Genomic DNA, 14,695 nt, shown 5'->3' with positions numbered 1-14,695 from the left:
ATATTTACCCTGTTTAGTGATGTAACTGTGTATTATAACAGTATCACTTTGTGCCGTAGCAGAGGAAGGGGAAGATAAAATTTTCAGTATGTTTACTGTTGGACTGTACTTCACTAAGCCACGCTTCACTGAACTAAGCACATGCGATTCTGCACACAAGCCCTAATAAAAGAACTAAGTAAATAATCATCTAGTTACTGTGCTTGTTATGAACTTGTTTGAACATGTGCAGCAAGGCAAACTCAGATACTTCAAAAAGCAGCAGAAACAGACTTACAAATTCTAAGGTCATAGGAAAGAATACTACTATGTCCCACAAAAACTGAAACATTGGTATACAATTTCTGAAATTTCATCTCCCAGCAGAAGCTTTGAGGGATAGGGGTATTTTAAGACAGAACTAGTTCTTCAAGTTAAGCAGCCCTCTTCCTAGGCCAAACTCTTAAATTAACTCAATCTTTTCAGGCTACCACAAACAACTGTGTTCTTAACTGGCAACCTGCCAGACTAACTTCCAACCAAACTACACAAGTCATATTCCCATCACTAACGTAGAAAATCCTGTGGTTTTTTTAGCATCACCCTCTGGAAACATGTGTGTTCAACCTGGACTTCCTTTAATGTTCCAGTTTTTCAGCATTTATATGTGAAATGTTTGAATTCCTCTGACAAACTTGTCTCTAGAACGATAAAAAAAATGACTGTAATTTTTTCATTATTCCAAGACTTTAGGAAAAGTCATCAAACATAAGCAGAACTCACAATGTATTTCTTTATGTTGCTTCAGTACAACAACTTCCATTTCAGAACATATTTCTGTTGCAGAGTGGTTTAAAGACAGACATTTTATGTCACCTTTTGCTATGCTCTTGGCTAGCTTTGTCTCCACATTTGACAAAGAAATGGGTTCTTCTAACAGTCATTCCTCTTTCTTAGCTTCAGGAAATCTTCCAGTGATAAGCAATTACTCTTACAAAGAATAGCTTGTAATTCTGGAAATTCATTCCTGTTCATATTACATAGCATATTTGACAGATGAAAACCTTCTCATTTGCTTTGAAAGCTAAACAGAAGGACTAGTCATGAAAGCCAAATTCAGCTAGTCACACAAATGCTAATCTTCTCACATAGAAGAAGCTATTGCCTGACCATACCAAGGCCATTATTCTCAGCCTGACCTATTGATAAGAGAAGCATCGTGCAGAGATCAGTATGCGTGTGGGAAGCAAGGTAGAGAAGAAACCTTGGATACTAAGTGAAGCAACATATATACAACTACTCTGTTTGGCAGAAACCAAGTTAGAAAGGAAGTATGGTGGAACGGGGGTTGAGAAGGAGCACCTTTTCTTCATGTAGCTCTTTTTTTTGGCAGGAACAAAAGGCAACAGGAACAGTGATGAAGGAATTTGGCTTTACAAAGTGCCTGTGATCCAAGACCGCACCTGTGATCCAACACAGCAGTGAAATTTCAACAGTCTGTCATTTTGGACTAGTGTAGATGAGCACTCCTTGCACTATGTATGGAGCATCTATAGGAGCCGTAGTGTTCTTTCTTCTCCTTCGCAAAAACACAAGGAACCTAAGCTAATCACAACATGCTCAGGGCAGTCAGCTATTGGGTGGCTAATACTAACTTCCACAATGTGTTAAGCAGGGGCCTTGGGAAAGAACGTGGCCTCATTTATCTTGTATTTCCTCTGGCTCGATAGTCATTTGAATTTAAAAGAAAACTGGTATTCAGCCACCTACAAAGCTGCTTTTATTTTAGTGGCTATTGTGTTCAAAGCAAGGCAAGCTCTGAAACTCAGCTGACATAGAAACGTTTACTGTGAAATATGATGGTTCATGTTCAAAAGATCCCAATCTCATGAGTCCAGTAGAAATACTCTGACAGAATTTTAGATAAGATTCTTAATAGGGACATAGTGTAAGTCCAATAGAGGTAAAAAAGGCAGGTCAACATTGCTTAGCTTCTCACCTCACCCTTTTCTCTGCCCCATATCTTTGCCTTTCTTTTGGCTTTCAGTAACTTTCAGTCATGGTGGATATGGTTACTGAGTATGTAATTTCGTGTAACTTCAGAGTTGCAGAGACTTCAGTATTAAGTATGCAGTGGCCTCTTCTGAATTGTCTTGGCATCCATGAAACAATAAATAGCTTTTTAAAAAAGCAGTGGAATCTACTCGATCCTGAAACCCATAAAGCTCTAATTCTTAAAGCAGAATGTTCATATCCTTCCCCATATGGGGCCTAGGATTCAGTTTATTCTGCCACTCTATATTTTTAATCAGGGTGTGTTTTTAAAGAAAAATTTCTTGAGTAGAAAATGTTCATGGGCCCATACTCCTGATGAGTTTTCCATGCAGGGAGTCTTTCTTAAGTGAGGAATGCCAATAGGTCAGTGAGACCTGTGTGCACAAACACCAATCAGCCACATCATTACCCCTTACATGCATGTATTAAAAGGTCTACATCTTCTTAAAAAAAAACAACAAAAAACAAAACAGCAAAAAGGTAGTTAACTGATTCCTTGAAAACAGGAGTAGCTAATGTCTTTGATTAGTTCAGGAAAAGTCAAGAAACCCTATGGCAAGGTGAGAGGTTAAGTATCTTTGTGTTCATGCTAAGGCAAAAAGTAAGAAAATGCCCAAACACCTATCAAATTTAAAATACTGAAGGTATTCTTCACGTATTTTAATCAGCAATGACAGAGATCCATTCCTTTCTTTTCCTCTGCCTGTTAAGGATCACCTTATACTTACTGTCAGCCATTTCAAATTGTATGGTGGATGCAAACGTAGTAGATCAAATGAATCTTTGATGTGAATTTCCTAAATTCTGTGGAATTATACCAAGGATAAACAGATAATCCATGTTCTTCTTCAATTCTTCAGGCAATGTAGAATGTGCAAAATAATGTTGCAACCATCAGTTATGCAAAATATTTGGCCAAATTCACTTCAGATGTTTTTACCATGTGGATTATTGGCACAGGAAGGCTCGGCACCAAATCAGAATTAATTGTTTTCCTAGCTGACGTTACCTTTTTAATGAAGTACGTGTCATTTCTTTAGAATTATCATCTAGGCAGGGCTTGTAAAACAGTTTTATAGAGGATTCACATTTTAAGAAGCAGTACCAGCTTTGCTAGAAACTAAGAGATTAGAATGAATGTTAGAGGATTTCCAGGCTGAATGCCACCAATGCTTGGACTGACCCAGGATGGTGTGTTGCAAAAGTCTTGGTAGCCTTAAGGCTTTACAATGCATATGGGATCATCTTTTGACACAAAGGTATGATACAAAGGAAACCACCAGGCCTCAGTATTGATGGCTGGCTATGAATGCCATTAATTCACCAGATGCCCACAATCTGAGTGCCTCTTTACCAGGTCTGTATAAAAAATACAAGAGGTGAGTCAGTGGTGTATTACATTAGCTTCATGATGGCTTATCTCCACTGAGGCAGTGGCAATAAGGAAGCTGAGTTAATATTTACCTATTTTATTTACTAAAATCACATACCCTTTAATGGCAAATGATCCATGAAATGTGCTGTAAAGGGGCCAAAAGGAATTGTTCTTTTTGCTCTTTCAGCTGCAGCAGAGTGAAGGCCTCTTATGCCACAGGGCCCAATAAAGGGAAGAGTTATTAATCCCAGTGTGACTCTGAAGGGGGAATAGTAATAACTTGCATGCATGCAAAAGCAATGATTCAGTGGTAAGTGATCAACATATTCACAAGCTCCCTGTCAGTCTGACTTTCCTTCTGAAAAGCTACTATACATCTCTTCTGGAAACCTCAGTATCACCACACTTCAGTATAGAATCTTCATTTGATTGCAAATATCCCTCCCATATCAGTAGCCATGAAGTCATTGCAGAGGATTGAAGCATCCAGGGATCTCTAAGGAATGTAGTCAGCAGTGTCTGCGGAGAAGCCAGAAGTAGCCACCCTGGTTAATCACTGGCAGGAACTCTGCTCCCCAAGAAATGGTAAAGGAATGGCCAAAATGACAGAACAGACAAATAGAGGTAAGAAAATGTCTAGGTACAGAGTCAGAGGACTTAGTCTTCTGTTTCTCCGAGTAACAAGAGGTGCGCTCTTGCTTTTCTCAGGAGAGGATCCCAGTTGATTGATATTACTTTCTCTGCTGAGTGGAGCATAAGTGGATGATGGTTGAACTAATTACGTGTTTTAGTCTGTGTGTTCCTTTGACACTTTTTAACATCTGCTGCTCATTTTCTTCCCAGGTCCCTAAGCTCTAGTTGGGTGAAATCATGTCTTAGCTCATCCCTCCTGCCCACCGTGGCATACCCCTGAACCACCCTACACATAGAAGACAAAAGGCTGGGAGTTGCAATTGTCAGCCTCACCGTGTCTTTGTCACGTAAGGCTGAAGGCTGTCTTTGACAAGTATGTGGTTCCTGCTGCTTTTGTGCTGCATGCTGGAAATAAAGGGACTTTTTTTCCTATGGTCAGGAATCATAATCCTAGAGCCTTATTCTTCTTTCTGCTTTCATACCAGTATGAATTATATAAGTGTCTTGATTGCCTAGGTAGGAATTAGAAGGGAAGAGGAGGTCCATGATTAAAAAAAAAAAAAAAACAGACTTTATCTCAGCAGAGTTCTGCATTTGGATTTTGACACTAGCTTTGATTTTAGAAAATGAATAGATTCCAGCTCTCCTTCTTTACCCTCAGGTAAGGTCTCTTTATCAGTGTCAATGATTTTCTGACCTATGAGATTTTTTTCCCCGTGCTTCACAGCCTTTCCCCACACTTGTTCTGTGTCCTGAACAGAAACTCAGTTTGAAGTCACTCAGTTTGATTCACCATAGGAATCAGCCGAATGTGAGAGTTACTATTGCACTGTATTCAATTTCAGGTCATCCTCATGTCTACAATAGTATATTCTGGTAGTTTGGTTTATCTGCTAGAGATCCTGCTGATTTACTTTTAACTATTTGCGTGGAAATCATCAGGAAAGATGCATTGTGATTAAAAGGAAAAGCAACAAAAACCTATTCCTTCCATCACCAGTGTTCTAGAGAGTGTTAGTTCTGTATTCCAGCCAAAATGGCAGGGCTTCAAGAACCGACTTTACCTGACAGTACTGCCCTGCCTCAAGTGCAAATGACAATGGAATTAATAGGGCATGAACAGTGGGAAAGGGGTAACATGAACTCATGTTTCATGTTCTGCACAATGTTCTCACCCACTAGTGCAGGATTTTCTTAAGAGCAAAAGCAGCCACAAATCTTCATTTGACAGATGTTTACCCCTGCAGTTCTACAAACGTCTTAGTAAGCTTCTCGTAACTGTGTAGGGTGCATGGCTATAAGAAGTGGTGGTGTAACTTTAGGAAACTTAGCTTTGTAAATGCCAGAAAGCTTGGTAAAGCAGTTCTCAAGATGCAATTTTCAAGGAGCAGCTTACTATCTGCCAGCTAGATAAAAGAGCATGCATATTCACCAGTGAATGCATGGACAGAATGGAGCTAAGGACTCGCAACAAGGGTGAAACCCAAGACCCCTTAAAATGTATATGTGCCCACTTACTACTGGGAATAGTTTTGGCATTAGTGTATTCCCAAAGGGGCATAGAGCAGTTGAGAGTGTGGGAGTGTCTGTTATAAATGTTTGATTTGTTAGGACTAGGTCAGAGGTTTCATCTCTGTCAGAGGCAGTCCCCCGTGGAATGGATAAGATGAAGCAATGCTAGATCAGCCTATGCCAACAGAGCAAGTAATTCTTGAAAACAGACCCTGAAGTTACTGACAACAAATATCTGTAACGGGATATCTAAGAACTGTACTGCTGTGGAAAGTAGAACAGCTCATGACTGAGCCCATTGGATTTTTTTATGTGTATTTGTGGGGTATTAAAGTACTCTGAGAGCACCAAGGGATCGCTTTGTAGCAGTGTAATTTAGAAGGTGAAGGAATGAATGATGGTCTACATTTTGGTGGGACTTGGGCACTGCCCCTTTATGCTGTTTGGAGAAACCACTACCTCTGTGTGCATAAATAATAAATTAACTTCCTGTGTCTGACTGATGCAATTAAATCCCATTTGTGCTGTAGAGGTGAAAAACTCACTTTGTGGACTAATATAATTCCCGTTCTGTTGAAGTGGTAAATATCTGGCCTTTTTGGTAAGATATTTTGTATACACTTTTTAAAGGACTTTGCCCTCCTGCCAAAAGTTGTTGATCTAAATAAACCTTACACTACGCTTGTCCTTACAGTATTCTTTGCTCTAACATTTAGAAGTAGCCTTTAAGCTACCAGAAGCAACGGACATTTTTTCTTGGGCTGGGGGACTACTGTGTTTATGTGCAAGCCAGAGAAAAGCTCTGAAAGAGGGCAATGATGGCTTGTTATGAAATACTATTGTTGCCAAAGAGAAAGCATCACTGTAGGGGTGGGATGTGGGAGGACCTATATTAAAGAGAGGAAATAAGAAAAGGACAGCTCTCTGTTTCCACATAAAGCAAGAGAGAACTGGGTACTTGCTTTGCCTGAAAGACAGGAGGTTCCTGAGTGCTAAACATGAACAACTGAAAGAAAACTGAATGAAGCTCCACCTTTCAGGGACCCTGCCATCAATGTTTTGTTCTCACGCCAACTTCTTGGACTATAAAAATCTGCCTATAAGCCAGGAATAAACACTTCCGTGGAAGAATTCTCAAGTTAATGGTTCATGGCAAGATGGAAATAAAAAAGGGGAGGTCATTTTGGATCTTCTGCCTAATTTGGAGTTTTTGCAAGGGCAAAGAACCATTTCAGATAGGTAAGAAAAAAATACAATTCTCAGATTATTTGCTCACATATTACTCTACACTGGTGACAAATAGATTTGTCAAATGAAGATGTGTAATATATTCATATACAAGCTGTAGATATGCCAAATACTGTTTATATTGACCATTTTCATCCTTAATTTCAGCCATTTAAGTACTTTATCTTTTTCTTTCACTACTAGGTAGTTTATAAACTGTTCTGTGTACTGAGTGCCTAACAGTAAAGGGGAGAATCTCTGGATGCAGTTTGCATCATAAAAAAATCGTGACAAGCTTTTTAACACACTTCATATATATTCTTTATCGAAGAAGTATGGTACCGTAATGCCTGCTAGGCTTAATTGACCAGTATGAAATACTGCATTGGAAGTAATCACATTGTTTGTGGTCTGCACTGTTATCTCCTCATCTGGTTTTGAACACCTTATGCTTTTCCAAGTTGCTTAATATGCAAGCAACTGATGTGACAGTTATTACAGTCTTAGTATTTCTAGTAACTCCACTTCCAAAAGTAGCCAAACTTTCTCATTTCCAATCATTATTGTGTAGAAAAGTGCTAAATTACCCTACTCCACTTTAGTGCTGCAAGCACCTATGTCAAATAGAAAGCAGTTTCTGTAAGGACTTTTTGGCACTTGAGTTTGTGTTGCACATTTCTACCATCAAGAACCGAATTTTTCAGTGTTCCCCTGCTGGTTCACTGAGTACATTAATGACTTTTTTTATTTGATCTGTGATTGATGTTGCTATGTTAATTTTAACTAAACATATTACATAAACAATACAGAGAAATTTGCATATTTACATTTGTCATTCCTTCAGATGGGCCTAGAAGAAGTGCTAAAGGCATCTTGTAGCAAGCATACCTTATCTAGTTCAAGGTGATTTATATTGGCTTTGTGCAGCTCAGAGGTATGAAAGCTGCTTTCTGAAGTGATGTCTTAAATGCACTTACAGTATGTATCAATACCTTCAACAGAGGTACAACTCAGAGGTTCGAGACATGAGTTTTGGTTGAGGTGAAAGCAAGTAGCTCTGAGCTCACTGCTGAAGCTGCTGGCAGCCTCAACTGCTAAGATCAGTAGCCGTCAGTTTGCTGAAGATTCATGTCTCCTGTGGTATCTCCTGGAAGGGACTCTATCAAAAACTTCAAACCAAAGTCTTGCCTGTGTTAAGAAGAAGGATTTCAAAACTGAAAATGAGATGTAGGCAGCCAGGATGGAATTCCGCTTGCTTTAGTTTAGATACCTACAGTGTAAATATACCTGCAGTGTAAATGCCAAGGAGTGCCATCTACATTGGCACTTCTCAACAACTTTTGTAGAAAATGGAGAGAAACCTGCAGTCCTGGAGCATCTTCTTCCTACATAGGTATGTGAGGTAGGAAAGATGAACACATTCTGCTTCTCACTGTTAACCTCAAAGGAGCCTGGGATCGTTTGATTACATTGGAGGCATCTCTGACACAGGCTTCTGAAGTGCAGTGATATGAAACTCCTTCCTATGAGCGAGTATCTTCCAGGGGTTAACATTTTTGCCTTTGAAAATCTCACATTTACTGTTTTTCAACAAAAAACCCCAAAGCATCTCATGAGGGGTGAATTTCTAAGTTCCCTCCTATGACTTTCTCTTCAGTCCAGGTCTCTACTGTCAGTAGGAGTGAATGTGCCACCTGGGGCAATTTCCATTTTCATACATTTGACCATGTTAAGTTCACTTTCCCTGGAACCTGCACATATGTCTTCGCTTCACACTGCAATGACAGCTACCAGGACTTTAACATCCAAATCAGGCGCAGTGATAAGAATAGCTTCCTGATCTACTTCACTGTCACCATTGATGGAGTAATCTTGGAGGTGAAGGAGACGGGCATCACAGTGAATGGGAACAGGTGAGAAAAGACCATACTGTTGTTTTCATGTGTAGCAATTTTATTACTACACATTAGCAAGAGGTGATCTGTCTAGAAAGTGGTCCTATACTGTAGAGGTGCAAATGTTTGTGTATGATATTGTTCATGGCACTTTGAGCAGGGTATTGTGAAAAGCCCATCTCATAGTTGTGGAGGAGGCAAGAAGCATGTTCACTACGTCTACCAGGGATCAACACCAACATGTCAAGCAAAAAGCTACATGTATGCTATAAAAACATAAAGTGTGGGTCTCCTTAATGTTGCTTTGATTTGGGAGGGAGAGGTGGAAGGAAAGAGAGAAAATGAACACTTTATTTATAAAAGGTTTTGATTTTGTAGAAACTTTGTGGGTTTTTTCTCAAAAAATTATTTTTACGGTACTAACACTACTGTTGTATGTTGATGTTCAGAAACAGGTGGTTCTTTCACAAAATGTTTTCTGTTTCCTGATAGAATAGCATAGAAAATTGCACTGCTTTGCAAATGAGCTTGGATTGTTATCTTCTTACACAAAAGACAGAACTTCCAGAAATCAAAATCTACACCTTTAATTCCAGTCTGAAATGAACCAGAAAGCAAACTGCAAAAAGAAGGGTAAAAATACTCAATAAGTTTAAAACCATATGCAACAGTAGCTGAAAGTTTGGCACAGTTTTAAGGACAGCTCTCATGACAATTGTCGTGGGTTTCTCCCAGCATATAGGTGTGAAGGCAGGCTTTTACTCTGGAAAAAGCCTTCAGAACATTGTTATAGAGAAAATTGCAAACATATGGGCTGTCTTCTCTTCACAGCCTTCTAAATAACAACAAAATAAAGAATAGCATCATTCAGTTGTAATTATTGTAACAAAGCCCAGATGTATCTTCTAAATCAAAGGGGCAAGAAATCTCATATCTTTTGGCCATTTACTGATCTTCCAAGTTTTTCAGTCTCTGCGAAAAGGAGTGGTAATTGATAAAAGTAATGTAATGAAAAGTAATGAAAAAGTAATGTAGATCTATGCCACATCACTACATGAGTAACAGAAGAGGCATGTTTTCTCACCACTGTGATCCCCAAATTTCAAGAAAAGCCTGGCGGGATGATGTAAACCTGCAGTGTCATTATGGGGAGGACTGTTTTTCCAGTATTTTCATTTTGTTCCTAATAATATTTTGGGTTACGTCCTCAGTATATGTAAACACATGGAGCTGCATTGGTATCAATCAAGTGGCTAATATGGTGTTGATACACTTGTGACCAAAATAAATTTTGTTCTGGATTAAGGTTTGTAAAAGGTCACAGTGGACAAGATGATCATGCCTAAATTGTATTGTATGGATGAAGGCCGACCTTGAAAAGAGTGTCCCCATGGCTTATTTATCTCCTTTTGGTGCTAATTCTTCTTCCTATATTTCTGTGATCATTTAATCAATCTCCTTTTTTTCAATAAAATCTGTTATGTTCCCTCCATTTTCCAGGATTCCCATGCCCTTCAGCTTGAAGAGTATCTTGATTGAGGACACGTGTGCTTACTTCCAAGTCACTTCCAAGCTGGGCCTGACACTCAAGTGGAACTGGGCTGACACTCTTCTAGTATGAACAGCCAGTTAGTTGTTGTTCTCTTGGTGAACATCATCAATGATGAAAAGCAGAGCTGGATGCAGGCATTGTGTTGATATACGATATTGTGGGAGGGATGTGTACTGTATCATAAGCTGATAGGGATGTGCAAAACCAGGTAATAGTTTCATGGAGCCGGGATATGGAGTCATAACATCTGAGCATTCCCAACTAATTTTGTGTGACAAAAGGTGCCACTGTTAACCCTGGACAGAGGACCTCTGTAGTGTATCTGCTTTGTCCACAGAACAATGACAGCAGTACAGTTAGTCCTTCCAGCTCTGACTTATTAGTTATGCTCTATCTTGATGTACATCTTCTGTGGGAAACTAATCTGTGTGGCCAGTTCAGGCCTTGGCGTCTGTCATTCCAGAGTCTTGCTATGCGGGAGTTTTCCTTTCTACATCCACCCAAAAATATCCTCTTCTGCAATACTGTGTTCACAATTTTGGATGTGAAAACTTATTCTTTGCAATCAGGACTGAGATTAAGTAGCATATCATGTTCTGCAGCTCAGAAAGACAAAGAGGGCAGAAGGTGAATAGGGAGGAAAAAAATCAATCTATCAAGTGGCATTCAAATTCTAATTTAATTATGTACCTTCTTCCCCCTTTTGGCTGTACTAATTAGTATCTGAGGTGTTATAGGCACCACCTGTAGAGTGGGCACAACTCTAGTTTGATACACTTGTAGGAAAAGTGTTGCCTTTTTTTTGTTGGACCTGAGTGATGCCAGTCCTATCTGCCAAGCATACAGAACTGATTAGGTGCAATAGTTCTACCTAGCAAGGCAATAATATTCTAACCTGGCTCTTCTTTGCCCCTGAGTATGGGCAGAACAAATTACACTGGACAGAGTCACCCTTAGAAATGCTGAGTTTTCCATTTAGCCTGTGGACTAGAAAAAAAGCCTTAGATAGGGCTGAAAGCTGAGAAGAAGCTGCTTCTTCACAGCATCCACATCAGAGCACAGTTATCTGACATGCGCAGAGTGGAGCTTTGGTACTTTGCAAGAGGTACCACATGTCTATATACCAGTGTCTCTATACGAGACATCACTGGTCCAGTGATTATTCCAGCATTCATCATGCTTTGGTTAGCTCATTAGCTAGTAGGAAAAACAATTGCTAGAGGATTGTCTTCCAATTTAAATTCAGCTTCTCTGCAGGTTAGTTTTATGGCAGTTTTTTAACAGAGAAGGAGACTGCTAGAAACTGGTAATGAGCATTTCTGCTACTGTGCTTTTCTACTGTGAACCACGTTACAACATGTGCTGCTAATGTAGAGAAGTGCCTTTAAACTCTAACTTTCCTCTTCCCTTTTGTTTTGTAGCTGGACCTGGAAGAAACATACAAAGAGAAAATATGTGGTCTATGTGGGAACTATGATGGCAATGAGAAGAATGATTTTATTTTGGATGGTAGGCTATGAATACAACACATTCCACACAGAACAGAATTGTTGATATGTGACACAAATCTTGGTATCTATTTCCTCTAAGCTGGATTTCAATTTTCCTGAAATACACTGAAATACACAGACCTTTTCATATACACATGATGTATTTTACGAGGTTCTGGAATTACGTGGGTTCTTCTGCTGTTTGCAGACTTGCAAGAATCTCAAAACTCTTTGATCCAGATTAATTGCCTGCCTATCATGCAGCAACATTGCCAGGTTTCCCAACGATAGCAGCAAACTTTAAGGAACTTGTAGGCTCAAATGAGGCACAATTGCATTTTCTGTCCTTCCGTTTCCATAACTTACAGCTTGGTATGAAGTGTGACCATCATCACTGAGCCATTGAGCATCTCTGCAGAAACCGAGAAACCGTGGTGCCACCCACTGCCACCTTCAGATATTGCACTGAACTGGAAGGGCCAACTTAGCAAACAGCTAAGGCTACAATCCTGCAGCAGGTTGTATGAGCAAAAAGAAACACACATCCTGGGGTACAAGCTGTGGGAATGAAGTCAAAGTTGTAGCATCATTCATTCACCTAACTCCTGGATTTCTTAAGTCACAAGAAAAATATTTTCATCTACCTCAACCGTTCAAAAGAATCCTGAGATTTGATTAACAATACCACTTGTAGTGATAGATTATGTGTTCATTTTCATATTTCATATTAAGCTTTTTGGATGCATTTACAAATGCAATAGGTAAAAACTAAAACTGGCTCAAATTTTTCTGAAGAAACAGTTTGCCACAGAGAAACATTACTTAAAACAGACTCTTATGCATCTGATTCCACAGACAACAGGCTCCCATGCCTGGGGACCAGGTGGCCTCCCATATCCCTCCTTTCTGCTCTGAGAAAATCCTTCTCCTTGAGCTGAGTAGTCCACAGTCAGTCCATCTGCTCAGGCTAAGATCCATTGCAAAATGTCTTCTCACTTTCACACTCTCTTTTCTTCAGGAAAAAAATATCAGAAAGAAAAATCCCATTTCTGCAAGGAGAAGCTCTTCTCGAAACATTTTTTTTTACACTTTTCAATGTCAGTTGAGTTCCTTGGCAAATTACATGGCTCTAAGAACTCAGGGCTTTGGAAGAACTTCTGTTTCCAGAAAAGTTAGTGCTTAAACACCTGAAAACAAAGCTTCAGTGGAAATCACATTCTCTCAGGCCTGCACTTAGTTAAAGGATTGAGCCAGTATAAGAGAATAGACCTGGTTAGAAATCTGTCTAGCAAACTTTTTAAGAAAAAAAAAAGAATGGCAATTCATGCATGTTCTCCAACATAAAAATTTCAGACTTTGTCAGAAAAATTTCTTACATTCAGAATCAAGTTTCTGGTAATGCTTTGGGAAAGCGTGTCCCTCTAGTTAGTGTAAAGGTTATGTACATGTACTATGTGCTTGTCTTTCTCCTGGTCCCTCTTCCGTCCTTCTCTAGCCTGTGAAAAGGAATAGATTTCCAGATAATTACAAATATATGCACCTAAACTTGTACTTTACATTGTGATAGTGAAAGGCAAACTAAAATGTATGACGATTACATATGCAAATACAAAATGCTGTAAGATCAAATACACCCATAATGAACAGAAGTCTCTAGAAGTGATAAAATGCAACAGAACAGTCAGGAGCAGTATGTGATTTTAAATGCCGTGGGTGAATATCAGTCCTTGACAAAAGTGTGCCAGATTTCTGGCTCTGGTTCAACAGAAGCTATATCGGACTGTCGTCCTCTATAATATGGATGTTGTGGTTAAATTTGGGCTTTTGATGAAGAGCATACTGCCCTAGAGCCCAGAAATTAAGTGCATCTTTATAGCCCATTAATTGCTCTAAAGACTTGCAAGAAGTTACTCAGATGCATCTGGGGATTTTGCAGGGTATAAAATGCATCCAAGGCAGTTTGGGAACTTCCACAAAGTAGAGGATCCATCAGAAAAGTGTGCTGATGTGAGTCCAGATGACCACTCTGGAAGACATCCTAGGAGGGAAGATGATGGATGCGGCAAATATGTAAGTATGTGTTGCCAAGAAGTATAAACCTGGAGAGACTGTGTTGAAACAAGGCAATTACAGAATATGTATTGAACTGAATTTTTCAGAGGTCTGCTCATGAATCTGAGGAAAATGCTGATCTTACAGCTGAAACAATATCCTATTATAGTCTTAAAGAAATAGTGGGACAATGCACAACTGAATGACAGCATCCAGTCCAAGGGAAAGGACCTCGTGACATAAAGTTACACTAGATAATCTCTGAGGTCCCTTCCAACCTGAATTGTCCTGTGACGCTGGAATTGTGTCATCAAAAATTGAGATACACATCATAAACCTAAAAACTGGTAAAATGTCAAATATTGTTTTCCTTTTCCTTCTTTTATTTTGCAGAAAAAAAGTTGCAAGAAACTTATGTCCCGTTTTGGAAACTGCCCCAAAGTGGTTGCATTTGATGATTATGTAGAGACTTGCAGTGAGGATATGTGCCGCTGTGCAGTTAATTCTTCTCACTCGGATTTGGTTTCAAGCTGCATTTGCAGCACTTTAAACCAGTACTCTCGAGACTGTGTCCTCAGGAAAGGAGACCCTGGGGAATGGAGAACCAAAGAACTTTGCTGTAAGTAGCTACTGCTCTGGAGATTTCTTTCAGGTTGCACATACACACATGTATTCTGATCCCAGCAGAGCAAAGGCAGGAGCTGTGTTGACTAATCAGTCCGCAGAAGTACTTTGATAGAAAAACTGATAATGGAAAACTTCTACATATTTAAGTTGATTTTGTTTCTTAATTTGGAAATGTATCTCAATATTGTCCCTCTTCTCCTCATGGCTGAGTTTTGTCCAGCTCTTTTTTGAATTTTAGCATGCACAGTTAACTCATAAATAGCCTTGTTTTAGATGTTGAGATCTAAAAACTCTTGAC

At 39.4% G+C, this 14,695-nt stretch overlaps 1 protein-coding gene across 5 annotated transcripts in view; it reads left to right on the top strand.

Moving 5' to 3' along the window:
• Positions 1-3,729: 3,729 nt before the first annotated feature.
• Positions 3,730-14,695, top strand: part of LOC104068913 (mucin-5B) — a 48,164-nt gene continuing 37,198 nt past the window's right edge. The window contains exons 1-8 of one of the 5 annotated variants that reach the window (XM_054068492.1): positions 3,730-4,033; positions 4,253-4,415; positions 6,595-6,793; positions 8,439-8,694; positions 10,177-10,291; positions 11,650-11,737; positions 13,655-13,788; positions 14,164-14,389. In XM_054068492.1, the coding sequence (XP_053924467.1) occupies positions 6,697-6,793; positions 8,439-8,694; positions 10,177-10,291; positions 11,650-11,737; positions 13,655-13,788; positions 14,164-14,389 (916 nt within the window). In that variant the 5' untranslated portion in view covers positions 3,730-4,033; positions 4,253-4,415; positions 6,595-6,696. Of the gene's footprint in view, positions 4,034-4,252; positions 4,416-5,669; positions 6,794-8,438; positions 8,695-10,176; positions 10,305-11,649; positions 11,738-13,654; positions 13,789-14,163; positions 14,390-14,695 lie in introns of those variants that run through there. The other 4 variants (XM_054068490.1, XM_054068493.1, XM_054068491.1 and 1 more) reach the window with 4 other exon arrangements.

The sequence above is a fragment of the Cuculus canorus genome, chromosome 5, assembly GCF_017976375.1.
Source record: "Cuculus canorus isolate bCucCan1 chromosome 5, bCucCan1.pri, whole genome shotgun sequence".
Lineage (NCBI taxonomy): Eukaryota > Metazoa > Chordata > Aves > Cuculiformes > Cuculidae > Cuculus > Cuculus canorus.
The sequence above is the reverse complement of the archived record's forward strand: the minus strand, read 5'-3'. Positions and strand labels throughout refer to the sequence as shown.